Source organism: Acomys russatus, chromosome 19, assembly GCF_903995435.1.
Source record: "Acomys russatus chromosome 19, mAcoRus1.1, whole genome shotgun sequence".
NCBI lineage: Eukaryota > Metazoa > Chordata > Mammalia > Rodentia > Muridae > Acomys > Acomys russatus.
The window spans coordinates 8,564,414-8,579,146 of NC_067155.1; the positions used below are offsets into that span (position 1 = coordinate 8,564,414).

The 14,733-nt window shown below is 48.2% G+C and overlaps 1 protein-coding gene across 1 annotated transcript; it reads left to right on the top strand.

Moving 5' to 3' along the window:
• The first annotated feature begins 1,326 nt into the window (after positions 1–1,326).
• Positions 1,327–6,500, top strand: LOC127203048 (uncharacterized). The gene is given in 2 exon segments (XM_051161862.1): positions 1,327–5,307; positions 5,394–6,500. Coding segments are annotated over 2 exon segments (5,088 nt in total).
• Positions 6,501–14,733: the final 8,233 nt, after the last annotated feature.

Consider the following 14,733-nt stretch of genomic DNA (forward strand, 5'->3'; position numbering starts at 1 on the left):
CAATCAGCTGGGCAGAAGGACAGGAAGTGGAAGGCGGCACTTCCTGGAGGGGAGGAGAAAGTTGGATGGTTGGAGGAGGATGGTTGGGACTTGACAAAGGCTGGCCAAGGGGTCATAGTGGCAAGTGTTTGGAATATATGTATGTTATAAGGTTTAGAGTAGTTTGTTTAGTTTACGAGTAGATTAGAATCAGTTCAGACTCTGCCCGGCAAAGTGCTGGCAGCTTTAAAGTACGTTTCAGTCTCCCTGTGTCAGTTATTTGCTTTGTAGGCCGAATGGATACAAAATACTGTAACAATTGGCACCCAACTTATCTAGTGTATCCACACCCTTGAAAAGATACTTTGTTATGGTTTTGAAAGACCCCAAACCACCATTAATAGTTTAGCAGCAGTAACGCCATTTTGCAAGGCTAAACCAAGTGCAGGGTTCAACCCCCCTCCCCCAAGAGGGAGGGAATGGGGCAGTGAAGCAAGACAGGGCAGGGGAGAAAAACAAGATGTTTTGCCAAACAGGATGTGGTCGACCACCCGGTATTGCCTAAGGCCCCTGATGTCCCAAGATAACCACCCACTCCCCCTCCCAATTTCCTGGTACCGAAAAACAACCATGACCAGGACTTGAACCCGGATAAATCTAGCATCATTTAAATCACCAATCAGAACCCTGTAACTATGCTTCTCGCTTCTGTGCGCGCCGCTTTTTGCTCTCCTGACCCCTATAAAAGACAATCCCAGCTCGAGGGCGCGCCAGTCCTGCGTTGACTGGGTACCTGTGTATCCAATAAAGCCTCTTGCTGTTGCAACCGATTGATTTGGTCTCGCTGGTCCTTGGGAGGGTCTCCCCAGATAGACCACCATACGGAGTGTGGGTCTTTCATTTGGGGGCTCGTCCGGGATCTGGAGACCCCCGCCCAGGGACCACCGACCCAACTTCAGGAGGTAAGTGCCGGCACCGTCTAAGTGTCATTGTCTATTTTTCCGTCCTTGTGTTTCTTCATTTCATAATTTGTGTGATTCAGCTGAGTCGACTTGTATTTGGTGGAAACTAGAAGGAGCTGACGGGCTCGGACTTCTTTTCCACAGCCTCTGGGAGACGTCCCAAAGGTGTTTGGAGGGTCCCCTGGGACCCATTTGTACGGAGACACGGGGCTCTTTGGAGCCGAGCATTCTCCACTTGGGAGACGAGGGATCCGGACCCTCCTCAAGGTCTCCGCTTGGTTTCTTACTTTCGCTTTGGCGCCGCAGTCGGGCCGCGCGGCTTGTGTGTCTTAGTTTCGTTCTCGTCATTTTCTGTGTTCTAATTGTTCTCTGTGTGACTGAGACGATGGGACAGACTGTAACGACGCCTTTGAGTTTGACTTTAGACCACTGGAAGGACGTACGGACCACCGCTCACAACCTTTCAGTGGAGGTTCGCAAAGGAAAATGGGAAACCTTTTGTTCGACCGAATGGCCCACCTTTGGCGTGGGCTGGCCTCGGGACGGCTCTTTTCATCTTCCCCTTATTTTACAGGTCAAATCTAAGGTGATGGATCCAGGACCCCACGGTCACCCTGACCAGGTCCCATATATCATTACTTGGGAGGAACTGGCCAGAGATCCTCCTCCCTGGGTAAAGCCCTTTGTCTCCAGCGGCCCTTCCGCACCCCCTTTGCCTCCTCCCCTGACTCCCTCCAGGTCTAGCCTCTATCCGGTCAAGTCCGAAACCACATCAGCGGGGACACGGCCTCAGAGACCGAGACCACAGGCTCCACTAGTCCTGCCGCCGGACGACCAACCCCTCCTTGACCTCCTTACTGAGGAACCTCCACCTTATCGAGAACCTGGCCCGGCGGCAGCCCCAGATGAAGGAGAAGCGGAGGCTGCAGCCCCGCCGGAACCGTCTCCGGTGGCGGGCCGACTGCGGGGACGAAGGGGTCCCCCTCCAGACTCCTCAACCCAAGCCTTTCCTATTCGGGTGGGGGGCGATGGTCGACCCCAATACTGGCCCTTTTCAGCATCTGATCTCTATAATTGGAAAAATAATAATCCTACATTCTCTAAAGATCCCTCCAAACTAACGGCCCTTATTGAGTCTATTCTAGTGACCCATCAGCCCACTTGGGATGATTGCCAACAGCTCCTCCAGGTACTCTTGACCACAGAGGAAAAGCAACGAGTGGTCCTGGAGGCCCGCAAGAATGTGTTGGGAGCCAATGGGCAGCCTACACAACTGCCAAACGAGATTAACAGTGCTTTTCCCTTAGAAAGGCCGGATTGGGACTTCGCCATGGAGGAGGGTAAGAATCACCTACGACTCTATCGCCAGTTGCTTATGGCGGGTCTCCATGGGACAGCAAGATGCCCCACTGATTTGGCCCAGGTTAAGTTAGTCACTCAAAAGTCAGATGAGACACCCTCTGCCTTTCTAGAGAGACTAAAGGAGGCCTTCCGGGTATACACCCCTTATGACCCGGAAGATCCTACTCAGGCCACTAACCTGGCCATGTCATTCATTTGGCAGTCAGCTCCTGATATTAGAAAGAAATTAGAGAGGTTAGAAGGATTGCGTGAAAGTTCGTTGCAGGATTTATTGAAGGAAGCAGAAAAGATTTTTAATAAAAGGGAGACTCCAGAAGAAAGAGAAGAGAGACTCAGAAAGGAGGCAGAGGAGAGAGAAAGTGCTAGAGACAGAAAGAGAAATAAAGAAATTAGCAAGATATTGGCCACTGTAGTGACAGGACAGCGGCAGGACAGACAGGACCAGGGCAGATGAAGGGGGCCTCGCCTGGATAAAGATCAATGTGCCTATTGCAAGGAGAGAGGGCATTGGGCCCGAGAATGCCCTAAAAACCCAAGGAGCAGACAGTCGGAACCTCGGACCTCCCTGTTGAATTTAAATGATGACTAGGATAGTCAGGGTCAGGAGCCCCCCCCTGAACCCAGGATAACCCTCATTGTGGGGGGGCAGCCCATCACCTTTTTGGTGGATACCGGGGCCCAACACTCGGTCCTGACAGCCCAACCGGGCCCGCTCTCCAACAAATGTGCCTGGGTACAAGGGGCCACCGGAGGGAAGAGGTATCGATGGACAACAGACCGGCAAGTAAACTTGGCATCCGGTAAGGTGACTCATTCTTTTTTATATGTTCCTGACTGTCCCTACCCGCTATTAGGGAGAGATCTTTTGACCAAATTAAAGGCACAAATCCATTTTGAGGGGCCCCGGACTCGAATAACCGGACCCCAAGGGAAGCCCCTCCATGTGGTGGTCCTAAGTCTTGAAGAAGAGTATAGGCTCCATGAGACTGACAGCCAGACTCCAGCCTCGGATGAGTGGCTCCAAAGGTTCCCGCTAGCGTGGGCAGAGACCGGAGAGATGGGCCTGGCGCGTCGTCAAACCCCTCTAGTAATCCAACTTAAGGCCACTGCCACCCCTGTCTCTATCAAACAATACCCCATGTCACAGGACGCCTACCAGGGAATTAGACCTCATATAAAGAGACTTCTAGACCAAGGGATCTTGGTGCCCTGTCAATCACCCTGGAACACTCCTCTTCTTCCGGTCAAGAAACCAGGTACTGGAGATTACCGTCCAGTGCAAGACTTGCGGGAGGTAAATAAGCGGGTAGAAGATATACACCCGACTGTCCCTAATCCGTACAATTTGTTGACCGGGTTACCACCTACCCATACTTGGTATACGGTGTTAGATTTGAAAGATGCATTTTTCTGCCTAAGACTTCACCCTGAGAGCCAGTTAATATTTGCCTTTGAATGGAAAGATGCTGACCTGGGAATTTCAGGACAACTGACCTGGACTAGGCTTCCTCAAGGGTTCAAAAATAGCCCTACCTTGTTTGATGAGGCATTGCACAGAGACCTGGCCGATTTCAGGGTGCAACACCCTGAATTAATCCTCTTGCAGTATGTAGATGATTTGCTATTGGCCTCAGAGACTGAGCATGGCTGCCAGAAGGGAACAGCTGCCTTATTAGAAACTCTTGGCGAACGAGGCTACCGGGCCTCGGCCAAAAAGGCTCAGATCTGCCAACAGCAAGTAACTTACCTGGGATATCAAATTAAAGATGGACAAAGATGGCTGACAGAGGCTAGAAAGCAGACCATTCTTCAGATTCCTGCACCAAAAAGTCCCAGGCAGCTTCGAGAGTTCCTGGGAATGGCGGGCTTCTGCCGTCTCTGGATCCCAGGTTTCGCTGAAATGGCTGCCCCACTGTACCCCCTGACTAAGCAGGGAGTTTCGTTTACTTGGACAGGAGAACAGCAACAAGCCTTCGAAACCATAAAAGAGGCTCTGTTATCAGCCCCCGCCCTGGGGCTGCCGGATTTGACTAAGCCCTTTGAACTGTTTGTGGACGAAAAGAGAGGCTTTGCTAAGGGAGTGCTAACCCAACGGCTTGGGCCTTGGAAAAGACCAATAGCCTACCTGTCCAAGAAATTAGATCCAGTTGCCTCAGGCTGGCCTCCCTGCTTACGGATGGTGGCGGCCATCGCCGTCCTCGTTAAAGACTCGGGTAAACTCACTATGGAACAGCCAATCACAATCCTGGCCCCTCATGCGGTAGAGGCCCTGGTCAAGCAGCCCCCTGACAGGTGGCTCTCAAACTCTCGAATGACCCATTATCAGGCTTTGCTACTAGACACAGATCGAATTCAATTCGGACCCATCGTGACTTTAAATCCAGCCTCTCTGCTTCCCCTCCCGGGGAACCCGGAAAGACATGATTGCCTTCAGATTCTTGCAGAGGCCCACGGGACCAGACCAGATCTAACCGACCAGCCCATTCCAGGGGCGGACCATACCTGGTATACTGACGGGAGCAGTTTCATCTCGAACGGAGAACGAAGGGCGGGAGCTGCAGTCACAACTACAACAGATGTCATCTGGGCCACCGCCCTCCCACCAGGTACCTCTGCCCAAAGGGCCGAGCTCATTGCTCTGACAAAGGCGCTCCAACTGGCAAAAGGTAAAAAGCTAAATGTCTACACTGATAGCCGTTACGCCTTTGCCACAGCCCACATTCATGGAGAAATATACCGTCGGAGGGGCCTTCTCACCTCAGAAGGAAAAGAAATTAAGAACAAAGGCGAGATACTAGCCCTCCTACGAGCCTTGTTCCTCCCACGGCAGCTCAGCATCATGCATTGCCCCGGACATCAGGCAGGAAACAGCCCCGAGGCTAGGGGAAATAGGACGGCTGATCAGGCCGCCCGATCAGCAGCGATGGGGCAGCAGCCCCGTAGCTCTAGCATTCAGGCTCTGGCTGAACATACCGATCCTGAGACACCTGAGGACCAGGATTGGGTGTATACTGAAAAAGACCTGAAAATGTTAAAGAAAATGGGGGCTTTTCCTGCGGGCAAGCGATGGCTTGTGGGTGACCCTACAAGGAAACGGCTTACTTGATTGACTTTCTCCATAAAATGACTCATTTAAGTTCCAAGAAGATGAAAACTCTGCTTGAGAGGGAAGAGACGGGGTTGTTCCTGCTAGGTAAGAAACAGGCGCTCCAAGATGCTACAGCTTCCTGCCGAGCTTGCGCCATGGTCAACCTCAGCAAATCAATGGCTAACCCCGGAGTGCGGCCGAGAGGACACCGGCCAGGGACTCATTGGGAGGTAGACTTCACAGAAATAAAACCTGGCATGTATGGGTATAAATACCTACTAGTCTTCGTGGACACCTTTTCGGGATGGGTAGAGGCCTAGCCTACTAAACATGAAACTGCCAAGGTTGTGACCAAAAAGTTTCTGGAAGAAATCTTCCCCAGGTACGGTATGCCCCAGGTCGTGGGGTCCGACAACGGGCCCGCTTTCGTCTCCCAGGTAAGTCAGCAGGTGGCCACATTGTTGGGGATTAATTGGAAACTTCATTGTGCCTATAGACCCCAAAGTTCAGGTCAGGTAGAACGAATGAATAGAACCATTAAGGAGACTTTGACTAAATTAACGCTGGCAACTGGCACTAGAGACTGGGTGACCCTCCTCCCACTGGCATTATATCAGGCCCGCAATACTCCTGGCCCGAATGGACTCACACCCTTTGAGATATTATATGGGGCACCGCCCCCAATTGTACATTTTCTTGATTCTGACATTGCCTCCTTTGCCACCAGCCCCTCTCAGCAAGCACATCTGCAGGCTTTACAGATGGTCCAGAATGAGGTCTGGAAGCCATTAGCCGCCGCCTATAAAGACCAGCTCGACAAACCCGTGCTACCCCATCCCTTCAGAGTTGGAGACTCCGTGTGGATCCGCCGCCACCAGACAAAGAACCTTGAACCTCGGTGGAAAGGCCCCTACGTCGTGTTACTGACCACTCCGACAGCTGTGAAAGTGGACAGAATCGCCGCCTGGGTCCACGCTTCCCACGTGAAGGCCGCAAACCCCGCCGCCTCCGAGGACACTCCTGAACAAGGACACCCCGTCAAGCCGACTACAACATGGAAAGCTCATCGCACCCGAAGTCCCCTAACGATAAGATTATCCCACTGTTAATATTGCTTTGGGTTGCGCCAGAGGGATTGGGTTCCCCCCACCAGATCTATAACTATACCTGGGACGCCTCAGATTTCTGTGTTTTAATTGAACTGTGGCCGAAAATAGTCTATCATGATCCAGAACAAATTTATCGCCATTTCGAGGGCTCCCGCCGGTATCCCAGAGAGCCAGTCTCCATCACATTGGCTCTCTTACTCGGAGGATTAACGGTTGGAGGGATAGCTGCCGGAGTAGGAACAGGGGCCACCGCGCTAGTTCACACCCAACAATTCTACCAGCTCCAACAGGCCATGCATGTAGACTTACAGGCGCTAGAAGAAGCCGTCAGTAATTTAGAAAAGTCCCTGACCTCCCTCTCCGAGGTCGTTTTGCAAAATAGAAGAGGCTTAGACCTCCTCTTCCTACAAGAAGGAGGATTATGTGCTGCCCTTAAAGAAGAATGCTGCTTCTATGCAGACCACACGGGGCTAGTTAGAGATAGCATGGTCAAACTAAGAGAAAGACTAAAACAGCGCCAACAGATGTTTGAGGCAGGACAGAGCTGGTATGAGAGCTGGTTTGGCCGCTCCCCCTGGCTCACTACCCTGATCTCCACTATCATGGGACCCCTCATAGTCATCATCCTAATACTGCTCTTCGGGCCTTGCATATTAAACCGATTGGTCCAATTTGTAAAAGACAGGATATCCGTGGTGCAAGCGTTGGTCCTCACACAACAGTATCAGCAATTAAAGCAGGCCGAAGAACACCTAATCGAATGAAAGATTCCATTCGAGTACAAAAGAAAATGGGGGAATGAAAGACCCCAAACCACCATTAATAGTTTAGCAGCAGTAACGCCATTTTGCAAGGCTAAACCAAGTGCAGGGTTCAACCCCCCTCCCCCAAGAGGGAGGGAACGGGGCAGTGAAGCAAGACAGGGCAGGGGAGAAAAACAAGATGTTTTGCTAAAACAGGATGTGGTCGACCACCCGGTATTGCCTAAGGCCCCTGATGTCCCAAGATAACCACCCACTCCCCCTCCCAATTTCCTGGTACCGAAAAACAACCATGACCAGGACTTGAACCCGGATAAATCTAGCCTCATTTAAATCACCCAATCAGAACCCTGTAACTATGCTTCTCGCTTCTGTGCACGCGCTTTTTGCTCTCCTGACCCTATAAAAGACCAATTCCCCAGCTCGAGGGTGCGCCAGTCCTGCGTTGACTTGGACGCCCCGGGTACCTGTGTATCCAATAAAGCCTCTTGCTGTTGCAACCGATTGATTTGGTCTCGCTGGTCCTTGGGAGGGTCTCCCCAGATAGACCACCATACGGAGTGTGGGTCTTTCAGTTTGGTGTGGGGGAACAGCTCCCTAAAGCTAAGTCTCTATGGCAGAAGGCTCCTGGATTCTCTTTGGCCTCTTCTTGGCTTTTGTTATTCAGGGAGAAAGGCAGAAAGCTGAGAGATGGCAGGCTAAGTTACCAACAATGAGAAGGGAAGAAGGAACCAAACTCTTTTCCATAGAGTTAGTAACAGCTGAAATTCAGAACTTATTAGCTGCAAGGTGTTTGTCAGCTCTCACTGGAAAGGGTCCACCTATGGGAATTAGCAATAACTAAATTCAAAAGAATGGTGGACAGGGCTTCGCTTACTGAAGCTTAAATTGGTGCAACTGATCCAAGACTTAGAATTTTGATTTTTGTAGATTTTGCCTGGAATTGAGGATGAAATATTTGTGTAGGGTGGTGGTGGCACACACCCTTAATCTTAACGCTATGGAGAAAAGACAGGTGGATCTCTTTGAGTTCTGGATCAGCCTGTTCTCCACAGGGTGTGACCCCTCTGCTGATAAGTTACTTGCAAAACAGCCTAGGATGCAAACTGCATGCCTCACACATGGAAAAGCCTTGGTTTGCAGAGTTAAAGTGGTCAAAGGCTAAAATTCACATACTTAAGCAGGTAACATTAATGCCTTCTCTTCTTTTGCTCAGGGCAACCAACTGGCTTGTCTCTAAAACGGGGTGCATTTCCTTGGGAGACAGGTAGCAGCCTAACCTATCCATCAGGTGCCACAGAGCCCAGAGAAGGACATTAAGAACTATAAAATATCGTTTTGATTTCAATTAAATAATGATTGTATGTTCTTTGGTAATGGTAGTATTATACTTCCTTTTTGAAAGAGGTCAAAATAAAACAGACCTAGATGAAAAGGACACTAGTGACTTAGGTCAGCCTCTACGTACATGAATTCAAACTACAGTACTAGCCTCGACTGTATAATGCTTGTGCATCCTGCACCGTGGTGCCCATGCCACCGCGTCAAGGGCGAGGGACTGCAGATCTGACTCACACACACATACACACACACTAAAACAGTGGGTCATTTGTGCTAAGAGAGCAGTGGCAGCAGCGGCAGCAGCAGCAGCGGTTTTTATTCAGTGTTCAAAGAGCCTTCTTATAGGCAGCATAACAGGAATGCCACTCACAGGTGAAATCCCTCAAGAGGTGACTGCACACAGAAGGAAAAGTCCCGAGGAGGGGAGGGGTGCGTTCTCGGAGCAGTAAACATGACTAGCTAAACAACATAAACACAGACACAGAGGCTGCTAGACACCGGACATGAAACAGCAAGACAGGCAGGCAGCCCAGTCGGGCCTGGTTCCTACACTGCACACCTCATGCATTTATAGTTTTGGAATTGTATAATGCTTGTGAGAAATTGTACAATTTCAGAATTAAAGTACCAGACACTGATGCTGGATCAGAGCCTGTAAGGCGCGGCCACACCCAATAATGGCGGCAACCGTTGCCACTCCCACGCATGTGCAGACATAAGGCCTCTCAATGCACCCCTCCCGAACAGGGGCATGCTAATGAAGCACTCAGATGCGGCCCTCTCCACTGCAGGCATGCTAATGAGGCATCCGATTACAGCCTATGAGACCTTGACACGCCACGCACTAACCATACTTAAACGATGAGCTCGCGGGCATTCGGGGTCTTTCGCTTCAGCTTCAAGGGCGCTCCCAATAAAGTGCGATTGAGAAGAATCCTGGTGTCTGCGTCGTTCCTGCCGGCGGGAGGGTGCAATAAGATCCGACAGGATGCATCCTCCAGCATGCTGATATGCTGACATCCTGCATTCCTCATGTTCCATCCACAACCGTTTTGGTTGCTGTTGTCATCAGAACAGAACATCTCCCAAGACAGCTTTGGAGAAAGCTTCTCAATCCAATTGGTCCAAAAAATCAGACCGTCCCACAAGGACTTTTATTAAGCTTGAATTTTTCAACATTTAGAGACTGGACCACAAATGCTATCTCTAGCTTGTTTAACCATTTTCCTAGTTTTATTTGGGCCCCTATATAGGTATTATTTGTCCCAAATCAGTCTAAAGAAGCTTTAAAAAGAGAATGCTGTCCCATTTCCCTTAAAGGGGGGCTGAGTAAGGTTTTGGGCTATGGAGGCTTATCTTCATTGAGAATTGACTGTGTTATTATTGGCTTTGATCAGAGAAAGAACGAGGCTGAACTCAGGGATTTTTCTCTGAGAATATAAAAATATACAGGAATGATAGGACAAAAGGTAGAGTGTTGAATCTACTCTTCAACTTAAGGCCTTAATTGTTACTTACAAGGCTAGTTTTAATTCGTTGGTATAGAATATTAGATATTAATGTAAAATAGGTTTATTTTTAATTCACTGTACTACTCAATTTATCACAAGACTATACATTTTAGGTTTAAAAGATAGATAAGGTAAAATATTTAGATTATGTCTTCAAAAACCTCAGAGACCTACAGAATAAGGCATTTAAAGAAATTTTATTTGTTTTGAGGATTCTTTGAAAATGAGACAGGTTGACTCCTGGCAACACCCAGCCTGCCTCAAAGAACGTAATGAGCACTGAGGAACCTCCATATGGAGATGGCTTCAGATGTGGCAAACAAGCCACCGGGCAAAAAAGGTCCTTGTTTTCTGCCACAGACAGAATTCTGCCTGAAATGGCCAAACATGGATGCAGGTGTTGACAGCCTAACTCTGCCAAGACAGGGTAAGCAAGTCCTCAACAGTCCCTGCTTCACAAACATGTCTGTCAGATAAAGTGGGCCAGAAGGCTGAAGATGATGCGCTATTTCGTGTTTTGAGTGACTGCTCAGGTAGCAAGATGTCTCTGTCAATTTTCTTTTTTTCATTTTGGAAGCTGCTAAAGCTAATTAATTTTACTCCTTCTCAGGTCTCTGCTGAGGTTGAAGACAGCAAAACATTATGAGTATAACGTAAATATAACGATTGTTTTGTGGTTCTTGTGCGTGTATGTTGTATATTGGTGTAATTATATAAATTATATAATTATATAAATGTATAGGTAAAAGTTTTTTTTTTTAATTAAACTAAAAGGAGGAATTGTGGAGGAATGCTGAGTGAATGTATCAACCATCAGTAAAGTGCTGTTTAGTCAATCAGGTGGGCAGAAGGACAGGAAGTGGAAGGCGGGACTTCCTGAAGGGGAGGAGAAAGTTGGACGGTTGGAAGGGACAGAGTATAATGGTTGGAGGAGGACAGTGGGGACTTGACGAGGACTGGCCCAGGGGTCATAGTGGCAAGTGCTTGGAATATATGTGTGTTGTAAGGTTTAGAGTGGATTAGAATCAGTTTAGACTCTGCTGGCAGCTTTAAAGTACATTTCAGTCTCCCTGTGTCAGTTATTTGCTTTGTAGGCTGAACAGATACAGTTTACTGTAACAGGTGGTGTCGCCTGCCTTGTGATAAAAAGGCAGAAGGGTAGCCCAGCCCTGTGGTGGGACAGTGTTCCAATGGTATCCTGAAACAAGGAAGCCCAGGACCCTCGCATCTCTGAGGAGGCCTCCTCAACAAAGATGATGCAGCTCCTAGGGAAGGGCAGCCCCAAACCCTGAGGAGCTTAGGAGCCATGCCGGCTCAGCTCAGTTCCATTCTCCATCTGATGCCACTCCAAGGGAAGGGTCATCCCAAACCTGGAGGAGCTGAGGAGCCTTGGAACCTCAGCTCCGCTCCTTCTCTATCCGATGCACCTCCTAGTAGAGGGTCACCCTAAACCCTGAAAAGCCTTAGAGCCTGAGCTCTGCTCGTTCTTCATTTCTCCTTCCAATGAGTTAATCGGGCATGGCTGAGGTAGTGGCACCTAACCAACCCCTGCACATGGCTTTGGGCTCTCTCCTCTTCTGTGGTGGCATTCATCCAGATGTGGCTGAGGGAGTGCAGAAATTCCTGCAGGTGGCATCTCCTCTTGAGCCTCTGGTGGCTATTCATGCTGACTCAAGCTACAGGGAAAGGCTTTCCTGCTGTGAACTCCCTTTGTAAACTTTGTAAGCCCTCAATGGAGGACAGTGGCCAGGCCCCTGATTGAGGAGCTCCAGCAGTCAGCAGGCTCCTCCCCTAGACCTCTCTGTCATAACAGTGTTTCCAGACTCTGTAACTGTTACAAAGGTCATCTCCAGACCCTCAACAGGATCCTTCCCAGATTATGCTAATTTTAGGTGAAAAGTTTTAATGAAGAGCCACCAATACCTGAGTGAGAAAACCCACCAATCCCTGAGCTTCGCTGATGGTGCAGGAGAAGAGGTCCTCACCTCTTCTGACCAGGAACCCATGCTTGCAAAAGCACAGAGAAAATACTGGACAGTCTGTTCCCCCACAGACTCACTTGGGGTACAGACAGAAGAGGAGAGCTGCACACTGTTCTTGGAACCTCATAGCTCACATTCCTGAGGAGACCTAGGGGGCCCCAGAAACATCCACGCCTGCCTGGCCCCAAGAACTTCCAGGTTAGATGCTCCCACCCTGCCCTGTCAGTCCCCTCCCTTCCAGGTTCACCTAGGGCACAGCAAGTAGAGATGAGCTGCATGCTGTGCTCCAAGCCCTATACCCCACATTCCCAAGGAAGCCACAAGGTACCAGGTACATCCAGGACTTCCTGGCTCCAGTAGCATCCAGGTCAGACACCTACACCCTGCTCTGGCAGTTCCCTCCCAGCTGGGTTGATCTGGGGCACAGGCAGGAAAGGTGAGCTGCACACTTGTGGGGCAATGCACTGAATAGATGTAGCGATAGTCAATAAAGTGCTGATTGGCCAATCAGCTGGGCAGAAGGACAGGAAGTAGAAGGCGGAGCTTCTGGAGGAGGTTGGAAGACCATATAGCTGGACAGTTGACAGTGGTGAAAGAAGCCACCCCAGGAGTCATCACATTGGCAAATTATTGGTATATATGTAGGCTTTAAGGCTATAGGATTAGAGTAGTTTAGATTCTGCCCAGCATAGTGGTTGCAGCTTTAAAATACACTAAAATCTCACTGTTTCGGTTATTGGCACCATAGGCCATACTGATAAGTTAATTCCAACAAATTGGCACCCAACAAATTTAATATATCCACACCCTTGAAAAATCATACTTTGTCACAGCTTGTTGGGGGTATAAGCTCACAAACAGATACCTCCCCCAAAAAAACGAGGCATATAAAGGTGAAAGACACAGTAACACAGAGTTTTTGGAATTTGTTACAAGCACTCTGTTAATTCTGTTAATTATCTAGGATACAAAATAGGTGAACAGAAAATTAGACCACAGAAAGTACAAATCAAGAGAGACCAATTAAGGACTCTTAATGATTTTCAAAAATTACTGGGAGATATTAACTAGCTGTGGCTTACAATTGGTTGAGTACCCAAGAATTAAGTAATTTATTTCAAACCTTACAAGGTAGTAAGGACTAAATAGTTCAAGAAAATTATCAGTTGAAGCCGAAACGAAATTGGCTCTGGTAGAAAGAAAATTACAAGTTTCATATGTAGACTGGCTTGATCCAAATAAGTCCTGTATTTTGGTTATCTTGTTTTCTATTCATTCTCCCACAGGAATTCTTATGCAGATGGAATCTTCTATCTTAGAATGGATTTTTTTTTTTTTTACCATACAAAGTAAAAAATTAAAAACCTGCATAGAAAAGATTTCTGATTTGATTGTAAAGGGGGAAAAATACGACTTTGCCAATTAGCTGGATTGGATCCAGCTGAGATTGTGGTACCTTTTACTAATGCTGAGATTGCCTCATTATGGGCAGACACTGAACACTGGCAGAGAGCTAGCAGTGATTTTAGGGGGCGGGGAATTAACAACAGATACCCCAAAAGCAAGCCACTTCAATTCATAAAAAGAACTACATCTTTTCCGGCTTATAAGACAACTGAGTGTGGAGGAATGCCTTGAGTGGATGTAGCAGTTGTCAAGTTTAGTCAATCAGCTGGGCAGAAGGACAGGAAGTGGAAGGCAGAGCTTCCGAGGGAAGTTCGAAGAGCTGGTTGCTGGACAGTTGACAGCTGGGGAGAGAAGCTGCCCAAGGAGGTGACTGGCAAGTGATTGGGACATATGTAGGTTTTGAGGCCATAGAATTAGAGTGGTTTAGTTTAGTTCACTAGTAGATTAGTAGTAGTTTAGATTCTGCCCAGCATAGGGCTTGGAGCTTTAAAACACACTACAGTCTCATTCTGTCAGTTATTGGCTTCCTAAGCCGTACAGATAAAATAATTGCAACAAACTGGTACCCAATGGATTCAATGTATCCACACCCTTGAAAAATCATACTTTGTCAGAGCTTGGTGGGGGAGAATAAGCTCACAAAGAGATAACAACAACAACAACAACAACAAGTCTGGCAGTTTTCTAAAGCAACATAGAGAATGAGCTAACTGTCTTTAAAAAATAATAAACCAGAGACTGCTATGGTCTCTCTCCAAGCCTACGGCAGAAGGCTCCTGGATCCTTTTTGGCTTTGTTGTTGTTGTTGTTGTTGTTGTTGTTGTTATGGATTTGTTTGCAAAATGCTCAGTGACAGTCTCACTTCTCCATACCCTCTCTAAGAAAGTTCAGGGAGAAAAGCAGAAAGTTGAAAGATGTAAGACTAATTTTACCAACAATGAGAAGGAAAGAGGGAACCAAACTCTTTTCCATACAACTGACCCAAGACTTAGAATTATTTTGTTAACTTGCTTGATTTTTGTTTGAGATTTCTGAAGATTTTTGACTGAAATGGGATGAAATATTTGAGCAGGGTGGTGGTGGCACACACCCTTAATCCTAACTCAATGGAGCCAAAAACAGGTGGATCTCTGTGAGTTCTAGACTAGCCTGGTCTCCACAGTAAGTCAGGGCATGACCCCCCTGCTGATAAGTTGCTTGCAGAGACAGCCTAGGACTTAAAATGACAATT